Source organism: Cebus imitator, unplaced genomic scaffold (genome assembly GCF_001604975.1).
Source record: "Cebus imitator isolate Cc_AM_T3 unplaced genomic scaffold, Cebus_imitator-1.0 Scaffold137, whole genome shotgun sequence".
NCBI lineage: Eukaryota > Metazoa > Chordata > Mammalia > Primates > Cebidae > Cebus > Cebus imitator.
In genome coordinates, this window is record NW_016107452.1 from 4,147,719 (window position 1) to 4,174,993 (window position 27,275).

General features: G+C 47.8%; 1 protein-coding gene across 1 annotated transcript in view; it reads left to right on the forward strand.

Moving 5' to 3' along the window:
* BCO1 (beta-carotene oxygenase 1) overlaps nt 1-27,275 on the forward strand; it is a 49,244-nt gene that overhangs the window by 16,666 nt on the left and 5,303 nt on the right. Inside the window, exons 4-9 of the mRNA XM_017541860.2 lie at nt 1,664-1,811; nt 3,788-3,935; nt 7,179-7,402; nt 12,207-12,464; nt 22,866-22,971; nt 27,046-27,140. Of these exons, the coding sequence (XP_017397349.1) occupies nt 1,664-1,811; nt 3,788-3,935; nt 7,179-7,402; nt 12,207-12,464; nt 22,866-22,971; nt 27,046-27,140 (979 nt within the window). The remainder of the gene's footprint in view (nt 1-1,663; nt 1,812-3,787; nt 3,936-7,178; nt 7,403-12,206; nt 12,465-22,865; nt 22,972-27,045; nt 27,141-27,275) is intronic.

Genomic DNA, 27,275 nt, shown 5'->3' on the forward strand with positions numbered 1-27,275 from the left:
GCCTGAACCCAGGAGGCGGAGGTTGTGGTGAGCCGAGATCGCGCCATTGCACTCCAGCCTGGGTAACAAGAGTGAAACTCTGTCTCAAAAAAAAAAAAAAGAAAGAAAAAGGAAGGTGTAGAAAGAACATGTTATAAGCTGTACTTTGTGTGAAAAAGCAGGAAGAAATCTAGATTAAATTTTACTTGTGCATGCATAAAGAAACTAGGAAAGGATGCCTACGGGACGTGGGGCAGATGAATGATGAGGAGGGGGAAATTTTTTGCTGAAATTTTATATTTCATTTCATTTATGTATTTATTTTTTTGAGATGGAGTTTGATTCTTATTGCCCAAGTTGGAGTGCAATGGTGCAATCTCAGTTCACCGCAACCTCCACCTTCTGGGCTCAAGCAATTCTCCTGCGTCAGCCTCCCGAGTAGCTGGGATTACAGGTGCCCACCACCACACTAGGCTAATTTTTGTATTTTCAGTAGAAACGGGGTTTCACCATGTTGGTCAGACTGGTCTTGAACTCATGGCCTCAGGTGATTCACCCACCTCTGCCTCCGAAAGTGCTGGGATTTACAGGCATGAACCTCTGTGCCTGGCCACTGCATACATTTTAAATTATCTGGGTTAGGATGCATATGAATGTGTTACATATCTGACACATTCCTGGCCAGGGAATCAGGCCTGCCATCAGTATTTTCCTTCTGAAACTCTTTAAACATAAAAGAGTTATGACAGAGGTGAAGGGTAGACTGGCCCAGAGATGGAAGCCTGCTTCTGCTGTTTTCAGTCCTGAAGTCATCTCTCCCATTCCAGTATCCAGCTCTGGGGCTGGCTCAAGGCAAGCCCCGAAATCACATTTGCAAATAGGAGGTGCAGAGCAGGAGCCAGTGAGAAAGGAGGAGGAAGGAGCAAATGAATTTAAAACCACAGTACTTACCTGGTAGGGGAGATGCCATGATCACCAGTTTAAAACCACCTGGAGATCCTGGAACCAAACCTCCTTGTTGTTCCAGTATTCGTCAGCAGGAGGAGCACTCCCCAATACACTGATCCCGGATTTGCCAATTTCACTCCCGTTAAACCCCCTTGGTTTTTCTTTCTGCTTTGAGTGTACCTTCTGATCAAATGAGCCATGTGTTGTTAACTCATAATTAGTTTGTTTTCCTTTTTAAATAAAAAACTAATTTCCTGGATAAAATGAGATAACCAGTGTGGACTCACATTCCTGGCAAAGCAGATATTAGATGTGTTGTTAGGCTTGGGGAGCCGTTATGGGTTCATACGTGATCTCTGTAGAGCTTCTTTTTTTTTTTTTCCTACCGATAGCAGTCACAGCACCGCAGAGCTTCTTGACATACTTTGGAACAATATGTCTTGCTAGCTCTGATGTTGGAGACCTTTGGGTTTCGGGGAGCCCAGGAAGGATCAGCTGGTGACCATGGCATTCCAGCTGACTTATTTCTTAGCTGAGTCAAGGTGGGGGTGTCTTTGGTGAACTTGATACGTGAGTTATTCAGATTCCTCAGGTGACCCTTTGGGAACCAGTTGCTTTTTCTTTCTTAGTTGAAGTAAAGGATTTTTAAGTGGTAGGAAAATAAAGCCATCTAGGACAGACTTCTCTGGCTGGGTGGACACAGCTACTGACTCTGTCGATTTGCTTTTCTTCCCAGAGCTTTCTCCTATTTGACTCACACCATCCCCGATTTCACGGACAACTGCCTGATCAACATCATGAAGTGCGGAGAAGACTTCTATGCAACCTCAGAGACCAATTACATCAGGAAAATCAACCCACAGACTCTGGAAACCCTGGAGAAGGTATCGACACATATGTAACCAGCATTACTTCCTGACTCAAGAAAGGGAGAGTTGGGGACGCCCAGGGCGAGGCTACTCAGCCTGCAAGGAGCTCACCAGAGGGCCCCCTCCTCTAATGCTGTTGGATCCCAAGCCCTAGCACCACACTTAGCACTAGGTGCTAGGCAGGGACTGTGTTGTTTTTATCTTCACATCTATATCCATTTCCTGGGGCTGCTGTAACCATGTCACACAAAAAAGTTTTCTTAAAACAATAGAAATTGGCCGGGTGCAGTGGCTCACATCTTTCCCAGCACTTTGAGAGGCTGAGGCAGGCAAATCACCTGAGGTCAGGAGTTCAAGACCAGCCTGGCCAGCGTGGTGAAAACCCATCCCTACTACAAATACAAAAAATTAGCTGGACATGATAGCACATGCCTGTAATCCCAGCCACTCGGGAGGCTGAGGCAGGAGAATCACTTGAACTCAAGAGCTGAAGGTCGCAGTGAGCTGAGATCGCACCATTGCACTCCAGCCTGGGCATCAAGAGCAAAACTCTATCTCAGAAAAAAATAAAAATAAAAAAATAACCAATAACAACAGAAATTGGCTGGCCGCGGTAGCCTACACCTGTGATCCCATCACTTTGGGAGGTCAAGGCGGGCTGATCCTGAGGTCAGGAGTTCGAGACCAGCCTGGCCAACATGGTGAAACCCCATCTCTACTAAAGATACAAAAAATTAGCTGGGCGTGGTCCCCGCTTGTAATCCCAGCCACTCTGGAGGCTGAGGCAGGAGAATTGCTTGAACCCAGGAGGCGGAGGTTGTGGTAAGCAGAGATCACACCACTGGACTCCAGCTTGGGTGACAGAGCAAGACTCCGTCTCAAAAAAAAAAAAAAAAAAAAAAGAGTGTTTCCAAGTAAAGTCACATTCGCAGATACCCGGGGCAAGGACTTCAACCTATTTTTTTTACAAGACAATTCAACCCATAAGTGTGTTTATAATTCTTGGCATCGAGCAAGTTCAGTGAGAATTTAAATGAATGACTCTGTTGTAACCCCTGGGATTCCCAACAATTCTACCTTCTATTGACCTGAAGAGGGAGGCATTAGGCAAAAAGCTAGGACACAAGAACAAGTGCCCAGGCACATACCTTTCCTGGGACGAATCAAGTTGACATTTTGGTGAAAATCAATAGACCCATTTTCAATTTTCTCCGGCTGGCTGTTCAAAACTCCGATGTCTTTGCAATACGTTTTAACGATCTGTTAAAGAGATGCGGCTTTTCTTAGCTGTGAAATTATGTCCAGCTCTTTTTAAGCTAGATGGCATCAGTCCAACTGATGACGCTTTCCACAAGGCCACAGGGAGGAAATGCTGGGAGAGAATGGAGTTACGTGACTCTGGGCGGGAGGAAAGGCAGACGGTTTGTCTCCGGCCACTCCATTGTTCTGCAGCTGCAGACTCCGGAATGAGGGTCATCATTCAGCCTGTTCATCGAGCTTCACTTTGACCTGATGTTTTTGTAACCTCTCCATTCCCAGAATAATCCTATAAGAGAGGCCTGGAGATTTATGCTTCTGTACAATGCAAAAGGGCAGAATTTAAGCCAGAATGACAGAGCTGTGGCCAAGATTAGCTCAAAGGCTACCTCTCTGCCCAGGTCATTGCTCAGAGCTTTTTGCAGTGAGGAATCTTGTTTCCATGTTGAGGACGCCAACAGGGTCAGGCAGCAGGATTGGAATGATAGCCACAGAGGCACACCAGCTCCCTAACACCCCTGTAATCTGTTTGGTGTTGGAGCCCCTCACATCCCCATTTGAGTTATATCAGATCACAAGAGTGAAAGTCTTCTTTAAAAGCAAATTCTGTATCATTTTCAGATCCAGAGATGTACAAAAATATCCCTCATCTCTATAAACCTAGAATCAGTCAGGGTTTCAGAGGATTTCAACCTTTCTCCTTTAAAAAAACCAGGTGGTATCATATCTTGCAGGTTGATTATTGTAAATATGTGGCGGTAAATCTGGCAACGTCACATCCCCATTATGATGAGGCCGGAAATGTTCTCAACATGGGCACATCCATTGTGGAAAAAGGGAAGACAAAATACGTGATTTTTAAGATCCCCGCCACAGTACCAGGTAGGCCATTCTGGGGAATAGAATTAAACACAAGCAGCCAAGGCTGGCTCCTTCTGAAGAGTTGTGTGTTTTTTGTTGATGACATAGACTCAGTGAGGTACTTTCCCCTCTAGATTATTCAGATGACAGTGAACTCAGTACTTTCCTGTAGGAGAAAAGAGGAGTTGCTGGGATTCCTCTTGGAAGAAGGAAATCCCTTTTCTAGTCTAATCTCCTTTTATTTAGGCTCCAGTTTATTATTTTATTAATTTATCCACCCATCTCCCACCCATCCATTCATGCATTATCTACTTACCATCCAAACATTAATTCACCCACCATCCATTGAGCTACCCATCCACCCATCCATCCACCCACCCATCCACCATCCATCCATGCATCCACCCACCTACCCATCCACCCACCATGAATCCATTCATCCATCTACCCATTCTCCCATCCATCCATCCACTTACCCAGCACCCAACCATCCATTGAGCCACCCACCTGTCCATACATCCATCATCCATCCATCTATCCACCATCCATCCACCCATCATCCATCCATCTACCCATCTACTAACCATCCATTCCCCCACCCAACATCTATCCATCCACTATCCATCCTTCCATCCACCATCTATCCATCCACCCATGATCCATCCATCCATCTGCTATCCACCCATCCATGCACCCACCCACCCATCTATCAGTTCATTCATCCATCCGTTTTTTCAGCATCCTGACAAACTGTGGCATGGTTGTACCACCTACTTTCATTGCCAGCCCCTGCAGCCAGGGTTCCAGGGTTGTTCAGGGAACTCAGCCCTGCTGGGATCCATTCCAGATCCCCACCCTGTTCTCCACGCCTTCTGGACCTTCTCCATATGGAGCTGGGATCTTGGAGCCAAGCCCAGGCTGCCGCGATTGCATGATACTAAGGGGGAGGAAACAGGGGTTCTTAGTCCATGATTGTGCAGGACCCTCCTGGGAACCACACCCAGCAGATTTAAACCTGTGAAGACAGCTGCACAGGACTCAGGATACAGTGCAGACCTACAACAATGCTTCATTTGATCTTCAGGTTTAGAAAAAACAAGTTTTTGTCTGTGATCCTTGCTGCCCCCATATCCCCCACAGTCTTGTAGAACCCACTGAGCAAATTACCAGGCTCTGCCTGGAGTCGTGAGACTCCAAGGTCAGACAGTACCCTGAGTATACTTGTTAAATAGAACTCTCATTCATTAAGCCAGTAAAGGGATATAGGGGTCAAGCTTAGAATCCTAGACTGTCAGACCTGGGGCTTGTCTAGGAATTTGAGTTTGCCACTTTGTATTACAGAGGAGGACTGTGAGGCTCAGGGGATCAGGTGACACACCCCAGTCACACAGCTCCCAGGAGTGACTGACATCCTGCCAGCAGCGATCCTCAGGCCACCTGCTCCATGGTGGCGGTGGCATGAGGACTCATGCCCCATCCTGCCCCTCCCAGGCCACGGTGCTTTTTGTTTCAGTTTGCATTGTGTTCCATTTGTTTTATAAAGCAAAGAACTATCCCAGAACCCCACAGCATCCCTCCCACAAGCCAGCTGTTTACAGTGTACACAGGTGGCCACAGAGAGGTGGAGAAGTTTGCAGATAACTCATTATAAGCAAGCCCCAGGCCTGGGTGGGGAGGCCTTTTGGCCAGTGAGTGACTCATGCTTGCAGAGGAATAAGAAAACTGAACAGGTACTGAGCACCTTCCGTGTTTGGGTGCGGGCCGAGGCACTTGGATGGCTGCTTTATTTTATTCTGTTCTCTACCTTCACTCTATGAGGGAGGCTAAGGGGTCTGTGTTTTCTTGGCTTAACCCTGTGACTGACCATGATAATAGTCCATTCTACTAAGCCTTAGTTTTCTGTCTATAAAATGGCCATCCTACGGCCTAGCTTGACAGTCTATATATAAAAGCCCCTCATCACGGCTGGGCACAGTGGCTCACACCTGTAATCCCAGCACTTTGGGAGGCCAAGGTGGGTGGATCACAAGATCAGGAGTTCAAGACCAGCCTGACCAACATGATGAAACCCCATCTCTACTAAAATACAAAAATTAGCCCGGCGTGGTGGCATGTGACTGTAATCCCAGCTACTCAGGAGGCTGGGGCAGGAGAATCACTTGAACCTAGGAGGCAGAGGTTGCAGTGAGCTGAGATTGCTCCACTTCACTCCAACCTGGGCAACAGAGTAAGACTCCATCGCAAAAAAAAAAACCTCATCACAATAGGTACTTAGTCCCATGCCCAGGTGTTTTAGAATGGGCACTACCAAGAGAAATTTGTGGAAACCCTATGAACATACATGTCAAATGATCATTCTCAGCAAAACGGCAAAAGCTTAGGCCTGGGAAACTTACCCATCACCTGGGAGCTTCATAGAAATGCAGAATCTGAGACCCCACCCCAGCAGAGTCAAACCCCACAATGTGTCAGGATCCCCAGATGATTCCTAAGCACATTACAGTTTGGGATGTACTGCTCCAGAGGAGAGGTCAGGAAAAAGGGCCAGATCATAAATATTTAAGGCTCTGAGGACCATATAGCCTCTGTCACAACTCAACTCTGTCTCTGGAGCTCAAAAGTAGCTGTAGACATGCCCAAAGGAGTCTGCATGCCATGTACCAAATAAAACTTTGTTCACAGGCCGGGTGTGACGGCTCAGACCTGTAATCTCAGCACTTTGGGAAGTCAAGGTGGGTGGATCATCTGAGGTCAGGAGTTCAAGACCAGCCTGGCCAACATGGCAAAACCCCTTCTCCACTAAAAATACAAAAATTAGCTGGGTCTGGTTGTGTGAACCTGTAATACCAGCTACTCTAGAGGCTGAGGCAGGAGAATCGCTTGAACTCAAGAGGTGGAGGTTGCAAAGAGCTGAGATTTCACCACCACACGCCAGCCTGGGCAACAGAGGGAGTCTCCAACTCAAACAAACGTACAGGTGGAGGCAGGAGTCAGCCCCCAGGCTGTAGTTGAAGACCCCTGACTTGGAGGCCTCCCTCTGGGTTCAGTGGTTTTCAGACTGTAGATGGGATAGGTGCTGAGTGGAAGTTCTCGGCCTGGCCCCTGCAGCAGCCACAGCTGCAGCCGCGTTCCCTGTCTACACGTTGCTGCTTAATTTAAGGGTTGTTTTCAGCCATCAAGTCAATTTGTAAGTGACGGTGGTGTGGTCTTGGGGGGCCGGCCAGGTCCTGCACAATTCCTGAGACTTGCTTTTCATCTTGCTAGAGGGCAAGAAGAAGGGGAAGAGCTCCTGGAAGCACACGGAGGTGTTCTGCTCCATCCCGTCCCGCTCCCTGCTCTCCCCAAGCTACTACCACAGCTTTGGTGTCACCGAGAACTACGTCATCTTCCTTGAGCAGCCTTTCAGGTTGGATATTCTCAAGATGGCAACCGCGTACATCCGGGGAGTGAACTGGGCCTCCTGCCTGGCTTTCCACAGGGAGGAGAAGGTGAGGCCTGGCTGGACTCCAACCCAGTGGGTGCTGGCTACCCGTGGAGGGAGGCCTGCGTGCAAGAGGGTGGAGGTTAAGGGAAGGAAGTGGCATGGAAGAGGGAGGAGGGTACCAGAGGCATCTGCCCACCTTCCCGTGCGTTCTGGTCCTTCAGAATGGCCCCCAGGCCTTTGTACCCCCACGGCAATGAGTCATCAGATGCAGACTGTCCAGGCAAGGGGGGCCACCTTGGGCAACCGTGGAAGCCTTGGCAGTCCCCACATGCCCAGCAGCAAAAGGAGTGAGTCCTCAGTCCTGATGGAGAACTGGGCTCCTTCCAGCCGTCGCCCTGCTGTCAAGACCCCTTCAGCATGTCTGCTCCCAGCATGTAACGTTGGGGCGTTAGGTGCCAGAGGTTTAGACATTGTAATGGCAGCATTTTCCACCAGACGATTCAATAGAAAACCCTCCTTCCATTCAGGCACACCTGAGTGCTCAAAGTATGTATGTATGTGTTACATGCTTGTATACGCATGTATGCATGTATATGTGTACACATACATATGCATGTATGTGCATATGTGTGTGAATGTGTACGTATGCATGTGTGTATGTATTTGGTATTTATTTGTTGGGTTTGTGTGTGTGTGTGTACAGGGGGCTGTTGTTTTTGTGGTACGATCACAGCTCACTGCAGCCTCAAGCTCCTAGGCTCAGAAGATCCTCCCACCTCAACCCCTCAAGTGGCTGGGACCACAGGCGCATGCCGCTATGCCTGGCTAATATTTTGTTTTTCTGTAGAGATTGGGGTCTTGCTATGTTGCCCAGACTAGCTTCAAACTCTGGGCTCAAGTGATCCTCCTGCCTTGCCCTTCCAAAGTGTTGGGATTACAGGTGTGAGCCACTGCACCTGGTCTTTTCTTTTTTTTTTTTTTTTAATGTTGTTACTTCACTTTTGAAAAATATCCAGTAGTTCTCAGTGTTACCTATTCAAAGAATATACAAGTATAGAAAGCCACAAACACAATCCTCCCCAACTCACTTTTCCCCCACTCTCCTCTGCTTCCCATCCACCCCCGTGTGGGAAGGAACCTACCGCTACCCGCTGACCTCTTCTACCCCACCTTCTCTGCCTTCATGTGCACTTTTAGGTTTTCTTTCTTTCTTTTTTTTTTTTGAGACAGAGTCCCACCTTATCACCCAGGTTGGAGTGTAGTGGTGCAGTATCGGTTCACTGCAACCTCCACCTTCTGGGTTCAAGGTAGGATCCTCCCTCAGCCTCCTGAGTAGTTGGGATTACAGGTATGCACCACTATGCCTGGCAATTTTTTTTCTTTTTTTTTTTTTTTTTTTGAGACAGAGTTTTGCTCTTATTGCCCAGGCTAGAGCACAGTGGTACAATCTCAGCTCACTGCAACCTCAGCCTCCTGGGTTCAAGCAGTTCTCCTGCCTCAGCCTCCAGAGTAACTGGGATTACAGGCATGCAGCACCATGCCTGACTAATTTTTGCATTTTTAGTAGAGACAGGGTTTCACCATATTGGTCACGCAGGTCTCAAACTCCTGACCTTAGGTGATCCACTTGCCTCGGCTTCCCAAAGTGCTGGGATTATGGGCTTGAGCCACCTCCCCCAGCCTGATTTTTATATTTTTGGTAGAGGTGGGGTTTCACCATGTTGGCCAGGCTGATCTCAAACTCCTGGCCTCAAGTGATCTGCCCACCTCGGCCTCCCAAAGTGCTGGGATTCCAGGAGTGAGCCACTGTACCCTGCCCTTCATGTGCACTTTTATATACATATCCACACATTTGTTCCCCTGGCCTTTCTCTTTCAGGCCTCTCCTCTCTTCTCGTGACAAAGAGTGAGGTGGTTAAGAGAACAAAGGAGTGAGGGGGCAGGTGAGGTCCCTCTTTGGCTCAGGCCCTTCTAGAGGGCTCTCCTCTTCCCCAGGATAAGATCCAAAGGCTTCCCTCACCAACGTCTGTCCCCACACGCCCTCATCCTGACCACTTGCTCTCTGTTCCCTCCACACCTCTTCCTGGATCACAAACTGGCCAAACACACTCTGGCCTCAGAGCATTTGTGTTTGCTGCCCCCGCCACCTGGAATGATGCTCTCCCCCACCCCATGGCTTGCTCCCCAGCTGATCTAGTTTTAGTTCAGCGCCCGGGTCTCCCAGCCTTCATTGCCAGACCTGTCAGTGATAGAGCCCGCCCCAGGATTTCCCCACCTCCATCATGCCTCACATCTTATCTGTTGGATACTTGTTTTTGACTTTGCCTCCAGTAGCATGTAAGCTCCATAAAAGTAGGGGCTTGGAATTATTTGTCCCTCTGGTTCCTAAAGAAATAGCCAGGCATGGTGGCTCATGCCCGTAATCCCACACTTTGGGAGGCTGAGGCAGGTGGATCACCTAAGGTCAGGAGTTCGAAACCAGCCTGGCCAACATGGTGAAACCCTGTCTCTACTCAAAATACAAAAATTAGCCAGGCATGGTGGCAGGCATCTGTAATCCCAGCTACTTGGAAGGCTGAGGCATGAGAATCTCTTGAACCTGGGAGGTGGAGGTTGCTGTGAGCTGAGATCATGCCCCTGCACTCCAGCCTGGGTGACAGAGTGAGACTTTGTCTTGGGAAAAAAAAAAAAGAAGGAAAGGCACAGTGGCTCACACCTGTAATCCCAGCACTTTGGGAGGCTAAGGCAGGCAGATCACTTGAGGTTGGGAGTTTGAGACCAGCCTGACCAAAACCCCATCTCTACCAAAAATATAAAATTAGCCATGTGTGGTGGTGCATGCCTGTAATCCCAGCTACTCTGGAGGCTGAGGCAGGAGAATTGCTTGAACTTGGGAGGTGGGGGGTACAGTGAGCCAAGATGGCGCCATTGCACTCCAGCCTGGGCAACAAAAGTGAAACTCAGTCTCAAAAAAACATAAATGTCTGATGATCGTAGGCCCTCGATAAATATTTGTGGAACGCATGTGTAGGGCCTGCCAGTCGTCAGCTGAAATTGAGTTTGCTCTGCAGCAGTTTCCCCAAATATCGTGGGGGCTTCTTCCAGGCAGTAGCTATGGGGCCCTGTAAGCCGCCAAACTGCATCCCCTGGTCCCCGGAGAGTCCCATGTGTCCAGTTACAGCCTGCAGTGGCAGGGCGACGGCCTGGGAAAGCCTGTGCCATGCATCTGGAAGAGAACTTTCTGCAAAGTCCACGTGGCTGGCCCAGGCATAAGGGTCAGGGGCTGAAAAGGCCCCAAACCATCACCCCTGTTTTCACCTCTCCGTCCTGACCTCCAGCACCACACCATCAAAGCCTTCTTCCTCTGCACCCTCTTGCTCTGAACACCCCAAGCTTCATTCTGGGGAGGGGGAAGGTGGGAAACTTGACCACAGGAGGGGGCAAGAGAGCAGCGTGGGGCAGGCCTCCCTTCCTTTCAGAAGCGGGCGTGGCTAGACCAGAGCGCCCGAAAGCAAAGAAACACCCCCTCCTTCCGATTAGGCAAATTGGGCTGTAGATATGGCGAACTCTAGAGCCTAATAAGCTGACCCTCCCTATGTGCTCGTTAGCTGGAGCCGGGGCCACCGCAACGGCACCCCTCTGGGACAAACAGGGTTGCTGTGACAAGGGCCTCTTGGAAAACCGGAAAAAAACAGAAAGCAGTCTCTGTAGTGGAGACCAGAGGACGAGACCCAAGAGGGTTAGGGTGGGGTTAGGATTTTAGAGGCGTCAGTCCTCCTCCCCCCCCTTCTCCCCCTCCTCCCCCTCCTCCCCTTCCTCCCCCCTCCCCTCCCCCTCCTCCTCTTTCTTCTCCTTCTCCTTCTCCTTCTCCTTCTTTCTGCTTCTTCAGATGGAATTTCGCTCTTGTCACCCAGGCTGCAGTGTGATGGCACGATCTTGGCCCACTGCAACCTCCATCTCCCAGGTTCAAGAGATTCTCCTGCCTCAGCCTCGCGAGTAGCTGGGATTACAGGCACACGCCACCTCGCCTGGCTAATGTTTCATATTTTTAATAGAGAGAGGGTTGCGCCATGTTGGCCAGGCTAGTCTCAAACTCCCGGCCTCAAGTGATCTGCCTACCTCGGCTTCCTAAACTGCTGGAATGACAAGTGTGAGCCACTGTGCCCTGCTGAGGCTCCAGTCTTAGATGGAGCCTGGTACCTGGCAGATTCTCCCCAACTTGGTTATCTCCAGAGAGCTGGGATGTCAGCACAATGGAATAAGCAGACCGTGCACACTGGGAGTCTCTCCAAATACTGTCCTCCTAGTGACTGCAGAGACCCTGGCAGCAATTCGTCCCTCCTCTCCATCTTAAAGATATATTTGTGGAGCCAGGTGTAGTGGCTCAAGCCTGTAATCCCAGCACTTTGGGAGGCTGAGGCAGGTGAATTGCCTGAGCTCAGGAGTTCCAGACCACCCTGGGCAACACGGTGAAACCCTGTCTCTACTAAAATACAAAAAACTAGCTGGGCGTGGTCTTGGGCGCCTGTTATCTCAGCTACTTGGGAGGCTGAGGCAGGAGAATCACTTGGACCTGGGAGGGAGAGGTTGAAGGGAGCCGAGATCAAACCACTGTACTCCAGCCTGGTGACAGAACAAGACTCCGTCCTCCAACCCACCCCCAAAAAGACCTACGGAAATACAATAAACAGCTCTCATTTTGGGGGGCACTTTTGCCTCTCTGGCTTTGTGGAGCAGACACAGAATGCAGAACGGGGATACAGTCCTGAGCCTACTGCGTAGTGAGGCTATGTTCTGTTCAGGCCCCAGATGCCACAGTGCCAGCCTGAGAGAGGGCGAGCTGACCCCTGGGGGTATGTCCTTTTTCAGACTTATATCCACATCGTCGACCAAAGGACCAGGCAGCCTGTGCAGACCAAGCTTTACACAGACCCCATGGTGGTCTTCCATCACGTCAACGCCTACGAAGAGGATGGCTGCATTGTGTTTGACGTCATCGCCTACGAGGACAGCAGTCTCTATCAGCTCTTCTACCTGGCCAACCTGAACCAGGACTTCAAGGAGAATGCCAAGCTCACCTCGGTCCCCACCCTCAGGAGGTTTGCCGTGCCCCTCCATGTGGACAAGGTAATGGCTTCCAAGGAGGTTCCCTTTTCTCGAGAGAGGTGGACCCAGGTGGGAAGTCACTTTGGCGCTTATTTGATTGACATTGAAATGCAAAATGAACTGTCCTAGAAAAAAAAAAAAAAAAAAGTGTTCATTGTTTTTCCCAAAGTAGTACTGATTCATAATAAAAACTTTAGAAAACATGGATAAGTGAAAAGAAAAAAAAATCCCTATAAACTCACTACCCAAGATGATCGTGGTGGATATATGTGTTTGTCTCCCAGTCTCTCTCTGTCTCTGTGTGTGCATGTGTGTGTGTATAAAAATCTTCATTTTAAACTTACTGTACATAATGTTTTTTTAAATAGAGATGGGGTTTCACCATGTTGGTCAGACTGGTTTCAAACGCCTGACCTCAGGTAGTCCACCTGCCTCAGCCTCCCAAAGTGCACCCAGCCATTGTACACAATTTTTAACAGCTTTATTGAGATGTAATTGACATAGCATACAAACTGCCCTTTTATTTATTTATTTATTGCGACAGGGTCTCACTCTGTCATGCAGGCTGGTGTGCAGTGGCATGATCTAAACTAACTGCAACCCCCGCCCCAACCACCACCACCACCTTCTGGGTTCAAGTGATTCTCCTGCCTCAGCCTCCTGAGTAGCTGGGATTAGAGGCACCTGCCACCATACCTGGCTAATTTTTGTATTTTTAGTAGAGAAGGGGTTTTGCTATTTTGGCCAGGCTAGTCTTGAGCTCCTGACCTCAGGTGATCTACCCGCCTTGGCCTCCCAAAGTGCTGGGATTACAGGGATGAGCTACCACACCCAGCCTAATTTGCCCATTTAAAGTGTTCGATGGCCTTTGGTATATTTTCACATTTGTACATCTGCCACCACAATCAATTTTAGAACATTTTCATCACCTCCAAAACACACCCCACGCTCCTTAGCCATCACCTCCTAGTCCTCCCCTCCCCCGTCCCAGGCAAACCCCCATCTGCTGTCTGTCTCTGTGGACTTGCCCTTCCTAGTCATCCCATATAAATGGAGTCTTTCAATAGGTGGGCCTTTGTATCTGGCTTCTTTCACATAGCACAGTGTTGTCAAGGCTCGTCTGTGTTGCAGTCTGGGTCTGTGCTGCTTTTACTTTTGTTGCTGTTACTGCTTTTTGCTGGTTTGTTTTGAGGCCGTGTCTAGCTGCGCCGTCCAGGCTGGAGCGCAGTGGTGTAACCTTAGCTCACTGCAACCTCTGCCTCCCAGATTCAAGCAATTCTTGTGCCTCAGCCCTCCCGAGTAGCTGGGGTTACCAGTGTGCTCCACCACACATGGCTGATTTTTGTATTTTTAGTAGAGATGGGGTTTCACCATGTTGCCCAGGCTGGTCTCAGTTTCCTGAGCTCAGGCAGTCTGCCTGCCTCTGTCTCCCAGAGTGCTGGGATTACAGGCATGAGCCACCATGCCCGGCCAGTACTTCATTTCTTTTTATGGCTGAATAGGTATATAGTATCTTACAGACTGCTTTTCTACCTATTTCTATATCAAAACATCTCTCTGTGATGTTAAATATTCTTTGAAACATCTTTTTAAATATTTGCCTAATTGTTCATGGCAGGGCTTCATCACCATTTGCTTACACTGTTCCCTGATGTTGAAAAGCTCCATTCTTGCACTAAGAATGACCACCAGCCAGACATTATCCCCAATTAGGGTGATGTGGCCAAGGCTCTGGACTTGACTTAGGGAGGCTTACAAAGGCTTCTGGCTGCAGAACTCACTGACTTCATGACTTAATTAACTTAAATGAAACCAAATTCAATTAAATGTTGATGGCTGACATTGACTAAATGCATGTTATATGCCAGGTACTTTGCTAAGCATTTTGTTTTTCTTACCTCACTTAATGATCAAAACAACCTGTGGGAAATGTTCCTGTAGAAGCCTCATTTTACAGATGGACAAACTGAAGCTCAGAGAAGTCAAGAAATATGCTCAAGGTCACACAGCTTAGAGAGGCAAAGCCAAGGCCGGAACCTGCCCTAGTCTGTCTCTAAACCCCCTTTTTATTTTATTTTATTTTATTTATTTATTTATTTTGAAATGGAGTCTCGGTCTGTCACCCAGGCTGGAGTGCAGTGGTTTAATCTCGGCTTACTGCATCCTCTGCCTCCTGGATTCAAGCAATTCTCCTGTCTCAGCCTCCCAAGAATCTGGGATTACAGGCACGTGCCAGGATGCCCAGCTAATTTTTTGTTTGTTTGTTTGTATTTTTAGTAGAGATGGGGTTTTACCATGTTGGGCAGGCTAGCCTGGAACTCCTGACCTCCAGTTATCCAGCTTCCCAAAGTGCTCAGATTACAGGCATGAGCCACTGCAGCCAGCCCTAAACCCCTGTTTGTAACTAGGAAGGAGTAGTTAAAAAGTATGCAAAGTAGTAAAAAGTATACAAATTGTGCAAAGGAAGGAGTAGTTACAAATTATTCTCTATTCTGCTGTTCTCCCCAGTAGCCCTAACTCCTAGGAAAGAGCCTCAGAGTAACCAGGAGGGAGTTGTTACAAAGTATACAAAGTAAACTAATCAGTTACAAAGGGGTGGTAACAAACTATTCTCTATTCTGCTCTTCTCCTCAGCAGCCCTAGCTCCTAGGAAAGAGCCTCAGATGGGCCACACTTGGGGCTCCGCAGGCTTGGCAGATGGTCCCTCAGTGTCCAGGCAGTCTTCTCCCACCCTCACCACCCAGTTTCCCAGTGCGGGAATTCAGCCACAGTCCCAGCCACAAGGCAGGGGAGCTGGCGTTTGAACCTAGGTTTGTCTGACTCCAGAGCCGGGGTCCTCTCCCATCTCTCCAGCATTTTCCCACCCATGGTCATTTGTGTATCTCTGCCACGGTTTTTACCATATTTTATATCACCTCTACTTAACATTTAAAATCCTTTTTTTGTTTGTTTGTTTTGTTTTGTTTCAATCAATTCACTCTCTACTTAACTCATTTGAAAGGAAACACATCACCACCCAGTGGAAAGCTGGCAATGCTTACTGCCCTCAGAGAAGACAAGCATGAAGAGATAATAGAAATAAAGGAGAGGTCTTGTGCTCCAGCCAGAGTGCTGTGGATTGCCAAGACCTGATCTCTCTGTGAAAAAGCAAAGTTTTTAAAGTATTAGGCATTAAAAATGTTGTGGCACCTCACTGACACTCCCCTTGACCTAGTCAGAATGACTGGAAGAGAATAAGGCATTGAATTTCTCCCCCATGTGACTCAGGGCTATTGGATGAAGAGCCATGTCCCATGAAATCAGCACACCAGCCCTGGGCCCCTGCACTCCTTGCTCCTAGAAGCACCACAGTGCAGCCCCTCGGACTGTCTCCTGGTTCCAGGAAGTACTGAGGGGGTGACAAGACACAGAGGTAGCAAGTCACAAGGCTGACCTCAGCCCAGGAATGGTACACAGAGAGGAACATGCTCCCTCCCACTGCGACACCTTGCTAGGTTTTATAACCTTTTATCACCCCCGAGAATGGTTTGCTTCCTTGGAACCAAGCTAAGGATGTTAGCTTGTTTATCTTTAAAAGCCATCACGTGGTCAGGAACAGTGGTTCCCACCTGCAATCCCAACACTTTGAGAGGTGCAGGTGGGTGATCACCTGAGGCCAGGAGTTCAAGACCAGCCTGGCCAACATGGTGAAACCCCATCTCGACTAAAAACGCAAAAATTAGCTGGGCGTGGTGGCAGCTGCATATAATCTTAGCTACTTGGGAGGCTGAGGCAGGAGAATCCCTTGAACCCAGGAGATGGAGGCTACAGTGAGCCGAGTTCATGCCACTGCATCCAGGCTAGGCGAGACAGAGCAAGACTCCATCTAAAAATAATATAAAATAAATAGGATAAAATAAAGCAGTCGTGTGAACCATCTGCTGCTTTGAAACTAGCAAAGGAAAGCAAGCCCTGGGCTGAATCGCTCTGGCCATGCTTTTTAATTGCTACTTATTGTCCCTTAAACATGTCTTCTTCTAGCACTTTTAAGTGGCGTATTGAAATCAAAAAGTCAGACAAGCAGACAGGGCCTTACATGCCCAGATCCCGTGGCTCTGGCTCCATCCCATGCAAACGTTTATCGGAGAAGTAACCCCAGGGAGATGCTGGCCTTACTCAGATGCCCTCTGGGCCTGAGGCCTTTGTGACATTGCTGTCCCCTGTGCCTGCAACCCTGTCCTCCTGGGCTGATACTCCTGCTCCGCTGGCTACCTGCATGTTGGGATCCCCATAGAGATCCCTGAGACCCCCGTGTCTGGGCCTTGGCTTCAGCCCAGACCATGGAAGCCAGCAGCTCCAGCGGTGGAGCCCAGGCCCAGGTGTGTTATAGACATCCCCCCCCACCCCCCGATTCTGCTGTGCAGTTGTGGGAGAGAACGTCTGAAGTTGGGGCTCAGCAGCATGACCCGGCAGGTGAGTCCGTATCCTCCAATGGTGCCTTGTAGCTCTTTCTCAACATTTATCTCAAGTGTAAGTAACTTGTTCATTTCCCTCTTCCTGTTCAAGCCTAAGTTCTGAGAGGACAGGACTCTGTCTCATCAGCAGTTCATCTGCTGCACTCAGAGGGTGCTCTTAAATATTTGAAATGAATGAATGAATGATGAATACATGAAAAATGTGAAACAAGGTCTTTAAAGGGCACAGTATCTTCCTTTAGCCTTTGGAACACGTCCCAAGTGAAAAGTGCTTCCCACATAGACAGGCAATAGCAAATTCTATTTAAAAGGCCAGGAGGTCCCGAGTGTCCCAGATTCTCTTGCTCTGGGGCCGGCTGGGGTCAGAGGAAGTTGGGGCCAGCAGGGCCTCTGGGCACCGCAGGCCTGTTTATGCAGGGCAATGCAGGGGTGCCTGAGGCAGGGCTCAGCATGGGCAGGGAACGACTGGGAGGGGTGTGAGCAGGGGCGGGTCATCTGGACCTCAGCCCTGCCCTGGTCCTTAAGGGCACCATGGGAGGCCCTAGGTTTGTGTGCACCCATGCCTAAGGGGCATTCACAGGAGGGAGCACTTCGGACCGGTAAGGAGTGGCTTTGACGGCTGGATCATTGGCTTTGGTTTCTGTCTCCAAATGCACAAGTGCAGACACTCAAATAAGAGAAGCCACCATTCATGGAGGACTGGCTAGGTGCCAGGCTCTGTGTTCAATGCCTTTTCTGCTCTTAGACCCTGGCAAGAGGGGCCCCTGATCTGGGTTTGGCACCTTGGAGGACTGTGGTCTGGCCTTGCTTTCTCTAGCAGGGCCCCTAGTCCACAGGGTGAGTTCACAGGGCCAAGGCATTCTGCCTGCCCAGAGGGGCGTCCCCACCCTCACCCCAACCTTCTGGACACGTGGGGTACCGGAAGCCCCGAAGGGCCCAGGCTTGCTTCCAGTATCTGTCTTCCTAAAAGACTGTGCCACTGTGCTGTCCCCACCGCAGGCCCAAAGGGTAGACAGGGCTGCCTGTTGGCTTGGTTGTGCTGGCTGGGGCATCCACATAGTTAGGGACGGAGCCTGGGATGAGGCAGAGAGGAGCCAAGCCCCAGAGACTGCCTTATTCCAGCTCATAGCTCCAAGGAGTCCTGGGTTCTAAATTCACAGTCATCCTTTCAGACCAGCACAGTGCATTGCTGGAACATTCTGTCTGTCTAGCATGGTAACTACTAGCCACAAGTGTTATTGTACACTTGAAATGTGGCTGGCACAGCTAAGAAACTGAATTTTTAATTTTACTTTAGGTTATTTTAAAATTAAAATGAAGGCTGGGCACAGTGGCTCATGCCTGTAATCCCAGCACTTTGGGAGGCCAAGACAGGTGGATCACCTAAGGTGAGGAGTTCAAGACCAGCCTAGCCAACATGATGAAATCCTGTCTCTACTAAAAATACAAAAATTAACCAGGCATGGTGGCACATGCCTGTAATCTCAGCTACTCAGGAGGCTGAGGCAGGGGAATTGCTTGAACCCGGGAGGTGGAGGTTGCAGTGACCCACGATTGTGTCACCACATTTCAGCCTATACAACAAAGTGAGACTCAGTCTCAAAAAAAAAAAAAAAAAAAAGCCGGGCGCGGTAGCTCAAACCTGTAATCCCAGCACTTTGGGAGGCCGAGGAGGGTGGATCACGAGGTCAAGAGATCGAGACCATCCTGGTCAACATGGTGAAACCCCATCTCTACTAAAAATACAAAAAATTAGCTGGGCATGGTGGTGCGTGCCTGTAATCCCAGCGACTCAGGAGGCTGGGGCAGGAGCATTGCCTGAACCCAGGAGGTGGAGGTTGTGGTGAGCCGAGGTCGCGCCATTGCACTCCAGCCTGGGTAACAAGAGAGAAACTCTGTCTCAAAAAAAGACAAAAACAAAAACGTAAAAGTTAAAAAAAGTAAATTCATTTTTTATTTTTTTTTCTCTCAAGATGGAGTCTTGCTCTGTTGCCCAGGTTGGAGTGCAGTGGCATGATCTCTGCTCACTGCAACCTCCGCCTCCCAGATTCAAGTAATTCTCCTGCCTCAGCCTCCCAAGTAGCTGGAATTATAGGCCCCCACCACCATGCCTAGCTAATTTTTGTATTTTTAGTAGAGAAGTTTTCATCGTGTTGGCCAGGCTGGTCTCAAACTCCTGATCTTGTGATCCATCCATCTCGGATTCCCAAAGAGCTGGGATTATAGGCATGAGCCACCATGCCTGGCCAAAAAGTAAATTTTTAATGTGGAAGCTGGAGTTGCTGAATTCTGGCTAGAAAGCGATGTCTTCCTAAAGCAGTACAATTAAATAAAATTTAACTTGCCACATAGGGCTAGTGGTTGCCATTTGGGACAGCCAGTTCTATAACATTGTGAAGAGCTATGTGTCAAGGTTGGTAGAGAGATGGTGTTTGACTTAATTTGCTGGGTGTATTTAGACAGAGTGTTGGTGGGCCTCGACTTGTACTCTCCGACTGGTTCCTGCAAATGTTAGGGACTGTTAAATGCTTCGCTAACCTGCATCACAACGTTCTAAATTATTTATGATCTCCCACATCTACAGATGAGAAAGTTACTTGCCCAACTTTGTAGAATTATCCCTGGGATTTGGACTGGAATTGGAATGTATGCCTGTCTGGCTTTACGATATGTCTGGCCGTGGACCAGCCTGGTTTTCAGAACCATTATTTAATGTAATCCTAACATAATGTTCAAATGCAGGTGGAAGCCACCTCACTTATCCCCAACACCATTCTAAAAGTTATGAATTGCCATCCTGATTTTACACAGATGAGGAAGCTGGCTCCGAGGAAGAGAGGTCTGCTCAATTTGCACAGAAAACTGTAGTGTTGAATTTCACCTGGCAGGCAGCATTCTAGGGGATGAGTGTGATGGCTACTTCTCATGAGAGTTCCTTTAACTGTAGGGATTTCAGTGCAAGCTTGCAAGGTGTTGCTGAATTGCAGCTGGAAAGTGATGTCTTCCTAAAACTGAGCATGCTGGCCACCAAAAGCAGCCAAGTCATGTTCGTTATTGCTGTGTGTGGAAAAATTCACAGTCTATCCCTCAACCAGTCCGACCAGTTTGGGGCTGGAGTTGTAAGATGTCTCTGCAGACCAACTCCCTGAGAATCAAGGGTGGGACATGCCCAGAGGCCTATTGCTGTCACGTGCTTAGCAAGGTACCAGGTAGGGCCTCCCACCAGCTTGCAGAGCCATGCAGGTGGAGGCATTGAATGTTTCTGTTTTGTTCTGTTTTTTTTTTTTCCTCTTTTTTTTTTTTTTTTTGAGATGAAGTCTCACTTTGTTGCCCAGGCTGGAATGCAGTGGCACAGTCTCAGCTCACTGCAATCTCTGCCTCCTAGGTTCAAGTGATTCTCCTGCGTCAGCCTCCTGAATAGCTGGGACTATGGGCACATGCCACCACTCCCCGCTAATTTTTGTATTTTCAGTAGAGATGGGGTTTCGCCATGTTGGCCAGGCTGGTCTCGAACTCCTGACCTTGTGATCCACTCACCTCAGCCTCCCAAAGTGCTGTGATTACAGACGTGAGCCACCGCACCTGGCTGAATGTTTCTGTTTATAAGATGCCACCGACGTCCCAGGTGCTGGGCTCCTTTATCCATGCATTTCCTCTCATTTGATTCTTACAGCCACCCTGCAGAACACATCTTGCCCCTTGACAGCCAACAGAAAAGCTTATTGAGTTGTGCATTCACTCATTCATTCAGCAGTTACTTCCTGGCACTAGGTGTCAGGCACTGAGCAAAATCTGGTCCCTGGTTTCATGGGGCAGACAAGCTAAAAGGAGGAAAAGAGCTTCACAAAGGAGACCATGACAGCTCGGGGCTGGTGCCTTGGAGACACTGCAGGGAATGTTAGGGAAGCGTGTGTTTCTTCTGAGACCTCCGGGGATGGGAAAGAGCCAGCCTCAGGGCTTTTGCACTGCCTTTGCCCTCTACCAGCAACACCAAAGAATCCCAATGCGAAGGCCCCGGGCCCAGGCTTAGCTTTTCTCTGTGAGACTTTGGACCAGTCCCTTTCCTTCTCTAGGCCTCGGTCACCTCTTCTACAATTCCAGACTGAATTAAACAAATTTCTGAGGACCCTTGCTGTTTTCAGAAGTAAACTTTTCATGCCCTTCAACAAAAATGCTGCTATCCCTAAAATTGGTTTTAATTATAAAAGCCATTTCAATCCAGGTGTAATGCCTCATACCTGTAATCCTGGCACTTTGGGAGGACAAGAGAGGAGGATCCCTTAAGCCCAGGAGTTCGAGACCAGCCTGGGCAACACTGTGAGATTCTGACTCTACAAAAAAATACAAAAATTAAGCAGGTATGGTGACACATGCCTATAGTCCCAGCTTCTCAGGAGGCTGAGGGGGAAGGATCACGTGAGCCTGAGAGAGGAAGGCTACAGTGAGCTATAACCACACCACTGCACTCTAGCCTGGGCAACAGAGCAAGACCCTGTCCCAAAATAAAATAGAAGCCATCTCGGACAATTTAGAAAGTAGAGCAAAGTTTAAATGAGAAGTCAACCATAATGATAACCTTCCATAGTCTTGTTCCGCAGTATCTTCCAGAGCCTAACCTGTACTCACCTCCAATAGTAGTGGCACCAATATAATAATAATAATTAGTGATAATGCTAGTGGTGTGGTAACAGTATAACAACAACAACGTCATCAACAGAAGCAGCTGACATTTGTCTAGCACTTACTGTTAAGCAGGCATTCTTGTAAATCATTTGTGCAGATGATGTCTTTTAATCTGCACAATAACTCAAAGATGTGTGTGCTATTGTTATACACATAAGGAAACTGAACTGTAGAGGGGCGAAGTGACTTACCCAAGGACCTGTGGTTAGTACATCAGGGAAACAGGGAGTAGTAGATGCTTGATAACTATTTAATCATGTTAATCCCTCTCCTCACTTATACTGAACACAGCAAAGTCTGATTGTAACTCGAGACCAAGAAATGTCCTTGAAGGTTGTTTTTCCACTGAATAATTTTTATTTGCATGTTTGTTTTCATTTCTGCAGTGATAACATTTCCTAGGAGAAAATACTGAAAATAAAGAGAAGCATAGAAAAAAGAAATTGAAGTGCCCCATAATCCCACCATCTGTTGTATTGTTAATATTTGGTATATTTCAGGCTGGTCATCGTGGCTCATGCCTGTAATCCCAGCACTTTGGGAGGCCAGGGAGGGCGGATCACGGGAGTTCAGGAGTTTGAGACCAACCTGGCCAACATGATGAAACCCCATCTCCACTAAAAATACAAAAATTCGGCATGGTGGCATGTGCCTGTAATCTCAGATACTCAGGAGGCTGAAGCAGGAGAATCGCTTGAACCTGGGAGGTGGAGGTTGCAGTAAGCCAAGATCATGCCACCGCATTGCAAACTCCAGCCTGGGCAACAGAGTCGGACCAAAAAAAAAAATTATACACACACACACTTGGTATATTTCTGTGTCTCAATATAATTTTTAAAATCTGGTTGAGCTCAGACTGCATTTGCAGTTTGTTCTGATGCTGCTTTTACTCGGTGTTATGTGATAAGCATTTCCCATGTTGTTGTCAACTCTTTAGAAGCATCCTTTAAATGACTGGTGCAGCTTTTTATAGGTGAATCATCCTATACTTTAAAAGTAAGAACTCACTCTTAGAAGCACATTAATTTTCCCTGTGAGGGATAAGGCAGGCCCAGAATAAAAGAGAAATGAGTTCTGTCATCTACCAGGTTTGTGACCTTGGAGAAGTCACCTAAAATTGCCAGTCCTCCTTTTTTAAACCGAGACTAAGAATAACAACAGGAGAAGAGCTGCTTCCTATGGTTAATGTGAGGATAAACCAAGATGACTTGTTTTCAAGCATTTTTTAAGGATATATACAGTGAAGCAAATGTTTGTTCTGGATTACAAGTTTGAATTTTTTCAGAGTGCAGAAGTGGGCTCAAATTTAATCAAAGTGGCATCTACAACAGCAACAGCCCTGAAGGAACAAGATGGCCAAGTCTACTGCCAGCCGGAATTCCTTTGTGAAGGTAAAATGCATCCTCTTGTCCTGAGTTTACAGAAGGGGCAGATTTTCATGTGGACCCCAGAGGCCTCTTTACGTAATACTTTCCTCCCGTGCATGGACAAGGGGTAAAGAGGAAAGTCTCTTGGGATGTCCCGATGTAAAGCATGTTGGGACATTTCTTTTTTCTCTATCTTCACATCCTTTCTAGGAAGGCAGTGGGTGAGGCCAGGCGTGGTAGCTCACACCTGTAGTCCAGCACTTTGGGAGGCCAAGGTGGGCAGATCACTTGAGGCCAGGAGTTCGAGACCAGCCTGGGCAACATGACAAAACCCCACATCTACTAAAAATACAAAAATTAGCAGGATGTGGTGGCACACACCAGTGGTCTCCGCTGCTCAGGAGGCTGAAGCATGAGGATCACTTGAGCCCAGGAGGCAGAGGTTGCAGTGAACCGAGATTGTGCCATTGCACTCCAGCCTGGGCAACAGAGACTTTACCTCAAAACAAACAAACAAAAAAACCTAAGAGCCTTGTTCCACTCAGCCACCTCATTCCAGGAGGTTGGGCATCTGGAAGGGCACACAGATCTGGGGGCTATTTTAGGGTGACACTTGGATTTGACCTAAGAATTCACTTCTGAAGAAGGTATCCCATGGATCCCATAACCAGTTCTGGGAGGCAACTCACTCCCTTGGAGTCTTTAGAAATGAATCGATAGGTGATGCCGGTCTGGAAGCACCAACCCCCGTCCCTGCTCACCCGCCACATCACTTTTTTCCTGAGAAAACCATGCTTGTTTATTGTCACAATATTGTCCACACTAAAAAGTATACCAATAGGCCAGGCGTGGTGGCTCACACTTGTAGTCCAGCACTTTAGGAAGTCAAGTTGGCTAGATCATGAGGTCAGGAGTTCAAGACCCACGTGGCTAACGTGATGAAACCCCGTCTTTCCTAAAGATACAAAAAATCATCTGGGCATTGTGGTACATGCCTGTAATCCCAGCTACTTGGGAGGCTGAGGCAGGAGAATTGCTTGAACCCAGGAGGTGGTGATTGCAGTGAGCTGAGATCACATCACTACACTACAGCCTGACAAAAGAGCGAGACTCCATCTCAAAAAAAAAATATATATATATATAACAATAAACAAACCACCCATAATCCCTGCACCTGTGACAGCCCTTTGGAATACCCATCCAGTCCTCCCATCATACATGGATTGTGTGACATAGGCCAGGTCCCTTCCGGTGAGTTCTCTGACTGCTCTCATTTCATCCTGCAGTGTCATTCTGTTATTGTTGACATTAGATTTGTTCATGCACATCAAGGGCTTAGCGTGGGGTCTGGCCCATAGGGAGAGCCCAGCCAACAGCAGTGATATTAGAACAACCCTAAGAAGCAGTCTCAGACAATCGTAAACTTGCCAAAAGGCAGGCAGCAGAGCCAGGTTCTGACCCTAGGCTTCTCTTATCCCAAAGCCCTTTGCCTCTGCATTTATACTTTTGCATAGTGCATTCCATATCATTTAGAATGTTCTGAAGCTGCCTTTTTGTGCTTAATGAATGTAACCTGAGTATTTTCCCACATCCTGAAGATTCTTCAAGAACATGGCTATTAAGGACCATGCGTGGTAGCTCATACCTGTTATCCTAGCACTTTGGGAGGCTGAAGTGGGCAGATCACCTGAGGTCAGGAATTTGAGACCAGCCTCAATAACATGGTGAAACCCCGTGTCTATTTTTTAAAAATACAAAAATTGGCAAAGGGTAGTGGCCCACACCTGCAGTCCCAGCTATTCAGGAGGTTGAGGCAGGAGAATTGCTTGAACCCAGGAGGCGGAGGTTGCAATGAGCCGAGATTATGCCACTGCACTCCAGCCTGGGTGACATGGCTGACAGAGTAAGACTCTATCTCAAAAAAAAAAAAAAGAAAAAAGAAAAGCATGGCTGTTAATAGTTGCAAACAATTCACAGGGGTCAGCCTTGCTTTGCGTAATCAAGGGTCTGTGTTTGGCCATTTACAGGGTGTGGGGTCAGGGGGATCCCAGACCAATTTTGCGAGGGGTCTAGAAGCATCATGGAAGTCTCAGGCCTACTTTGAGGTCAACTGCAAGTACCTTCTTCTTCTTTAAGTGTGGGAGTGTTCCCTCCACCTCACCTTCATCTGGACCTGTCCCTTGGAATTTTCATGATTTCTCATTTGTGGAATCGGACATCTTCCCGTCTCAATAGTTCATTCCCCTTTTCTCCCCACTGAGCCTAGTAACCATTTGTCCATGGAGGCATGTCTGCTTCCTCTTTTCTTGGACATTGAATATTCACCAGTGGTTGGCTCCAACCACCTGGAATATCTCATAAGAGTTGAACATCCATTTCAGCATTCAGACTTAGAATTTCAATTTGACACAATAGACATATATAAATACATACACATTTATGGAGAAAAACTTTTTTTTTTTTTTTTTTTTTTTTGAGACGGAGTTTCGCTCTTGTTACCCAGGCTGGAGTGCAATGGCGCGATCTCGGCTCACCGCAACCTCCGCCTCCCGGGTTCAGGCAATTCTCCTGCCCCAGCTTCCTGAGTTGCTGGGATTACAGGCACATGCCACCATGCCCAGCTAATTTTTTTGTATTTTTAGTAGAGACAGGGTTTCACCATGTTGACCAGGATGGTCTCGATCTCTTGACCTCGTGATCCACCCGCCTCGGCCTCCCACAGTGCTGGGATTACAGGTTTGAGCCACCGCGCCCGGCCTGGAGAAAAACTTTTAAGGTTTTTGATTACATAAAAATAATAAGCATGATGAAAATTTTATACAATGAGAAACTTAGATTCTATAAGAGAAAAATGTAAACTATAAGGCAATTGCAACCCCAGCAATGCTTCTAAACTTTTTCTCTTTGTTTGTAACCTAGTGGATATACAGTAATTCTATAACCAGCCTTTTACACTTAACCTTATGTTACGGGCACTTGCCCATGTTGTTAAAATTATTTGAAAATGTTATTTTTACTTAATGTTATTATATAATTCACCAGATTTAATTAACTGTTCTCCATTGACACCCTTTTCCACAGTTTTCCATTTCTGTTTTATTTTTTACTTTTAGAGATGGTGTTCTTGTGACGTTGAGCAGGCTGATCTCAAACTCCTGGCCTCGGGCGATTTTCCCTTCCCAGCATCCCAAAGCGTTGGGATTATAGGCATGAGCCACCATGCCTGGCACAGTTTCCCATTTATTTCTTTTTTTTTTTTTTCTTTCTCTCTCTTATTTATTTGAGAGAGAGGGTCTCATTCTGTGGTCTAGGCTAGAGTGCAATGACACCATCTCGACTCACAGCAACCTCTGCCTCCTGGCTTCAAGCAATTCTCCTGCCTCAGCCTCCCAAGTAGCTGGAATTACAGGCATGCACCACCATGCCTGGCTAATTTTTTTGGTATTTTTAGTAGAGATGTGGTTTTGACATGTTGGTTAGGCTGGCCTCAAACTCCTGACCTTGAGTGATCCACCCACCTCAGCCTCCCAAAGTGCTGGAATTACAGGCATGTGCCACCACGCCTGGCTAATTTTTTTCTTTGTATTTTTTGTAGAGGTGGGGTTTTACCATGTTGGCCAAGCTGGTCTCCTGACCTGGTGTGATCCATCTGCCTCGGCCTCCCAAAGTGCTGGCATTACAGGCATGAGCCACTGCGCCCAGCCAGCTCCCCATTTCTCTTCACACATGTGCACATGCATGCACATATACACACATCAGCACATTTTTGAAAAGAGCTTTAAGAAATTGCAGTAGTCTCTGATCTTAATCATGCAATTCTCTTTGATTTCTATCTTGGACAATTAAAGATGTTTATACAGTTTAAAACTTAGGTCTGCAGTACCTTGATCCTGGGCTTTCTAATAGAGCTGGGGTAATTATCAAGAGGTTCCCTCCCCTGCCTTTGACCACCTTTGATCCAATCCAGGCTCTAAATCAAGCTCAGGGATCTTGGCATGGAAACAGATTCTGAGGAAAGGCTACCCCATCTGGCATGAAGGGTGGATGCTCACAGCCCCCAGTGGTGGGGGCTTCATCTGCCGTCTCATTTCCTTGTAGGCTTGGAGCTTCCACGGGTCAATTACACTCACAATGGAAAGCGATACCGATACGTCTTTGCTGCAGGAGTTCACTGGAGTCCAGTCCCAACCAAGGTACTGGCCTCTGTGTGTTCACAGGCATTTCCTACAATGATTGTGTCTATATGCAAAGCTGAATTCTAAGGTTCTGAGATGTTGATCAGAAAAGAGGAGGTCAGAGGGAGGTCAGTGTCGGACAAAATAAATTTG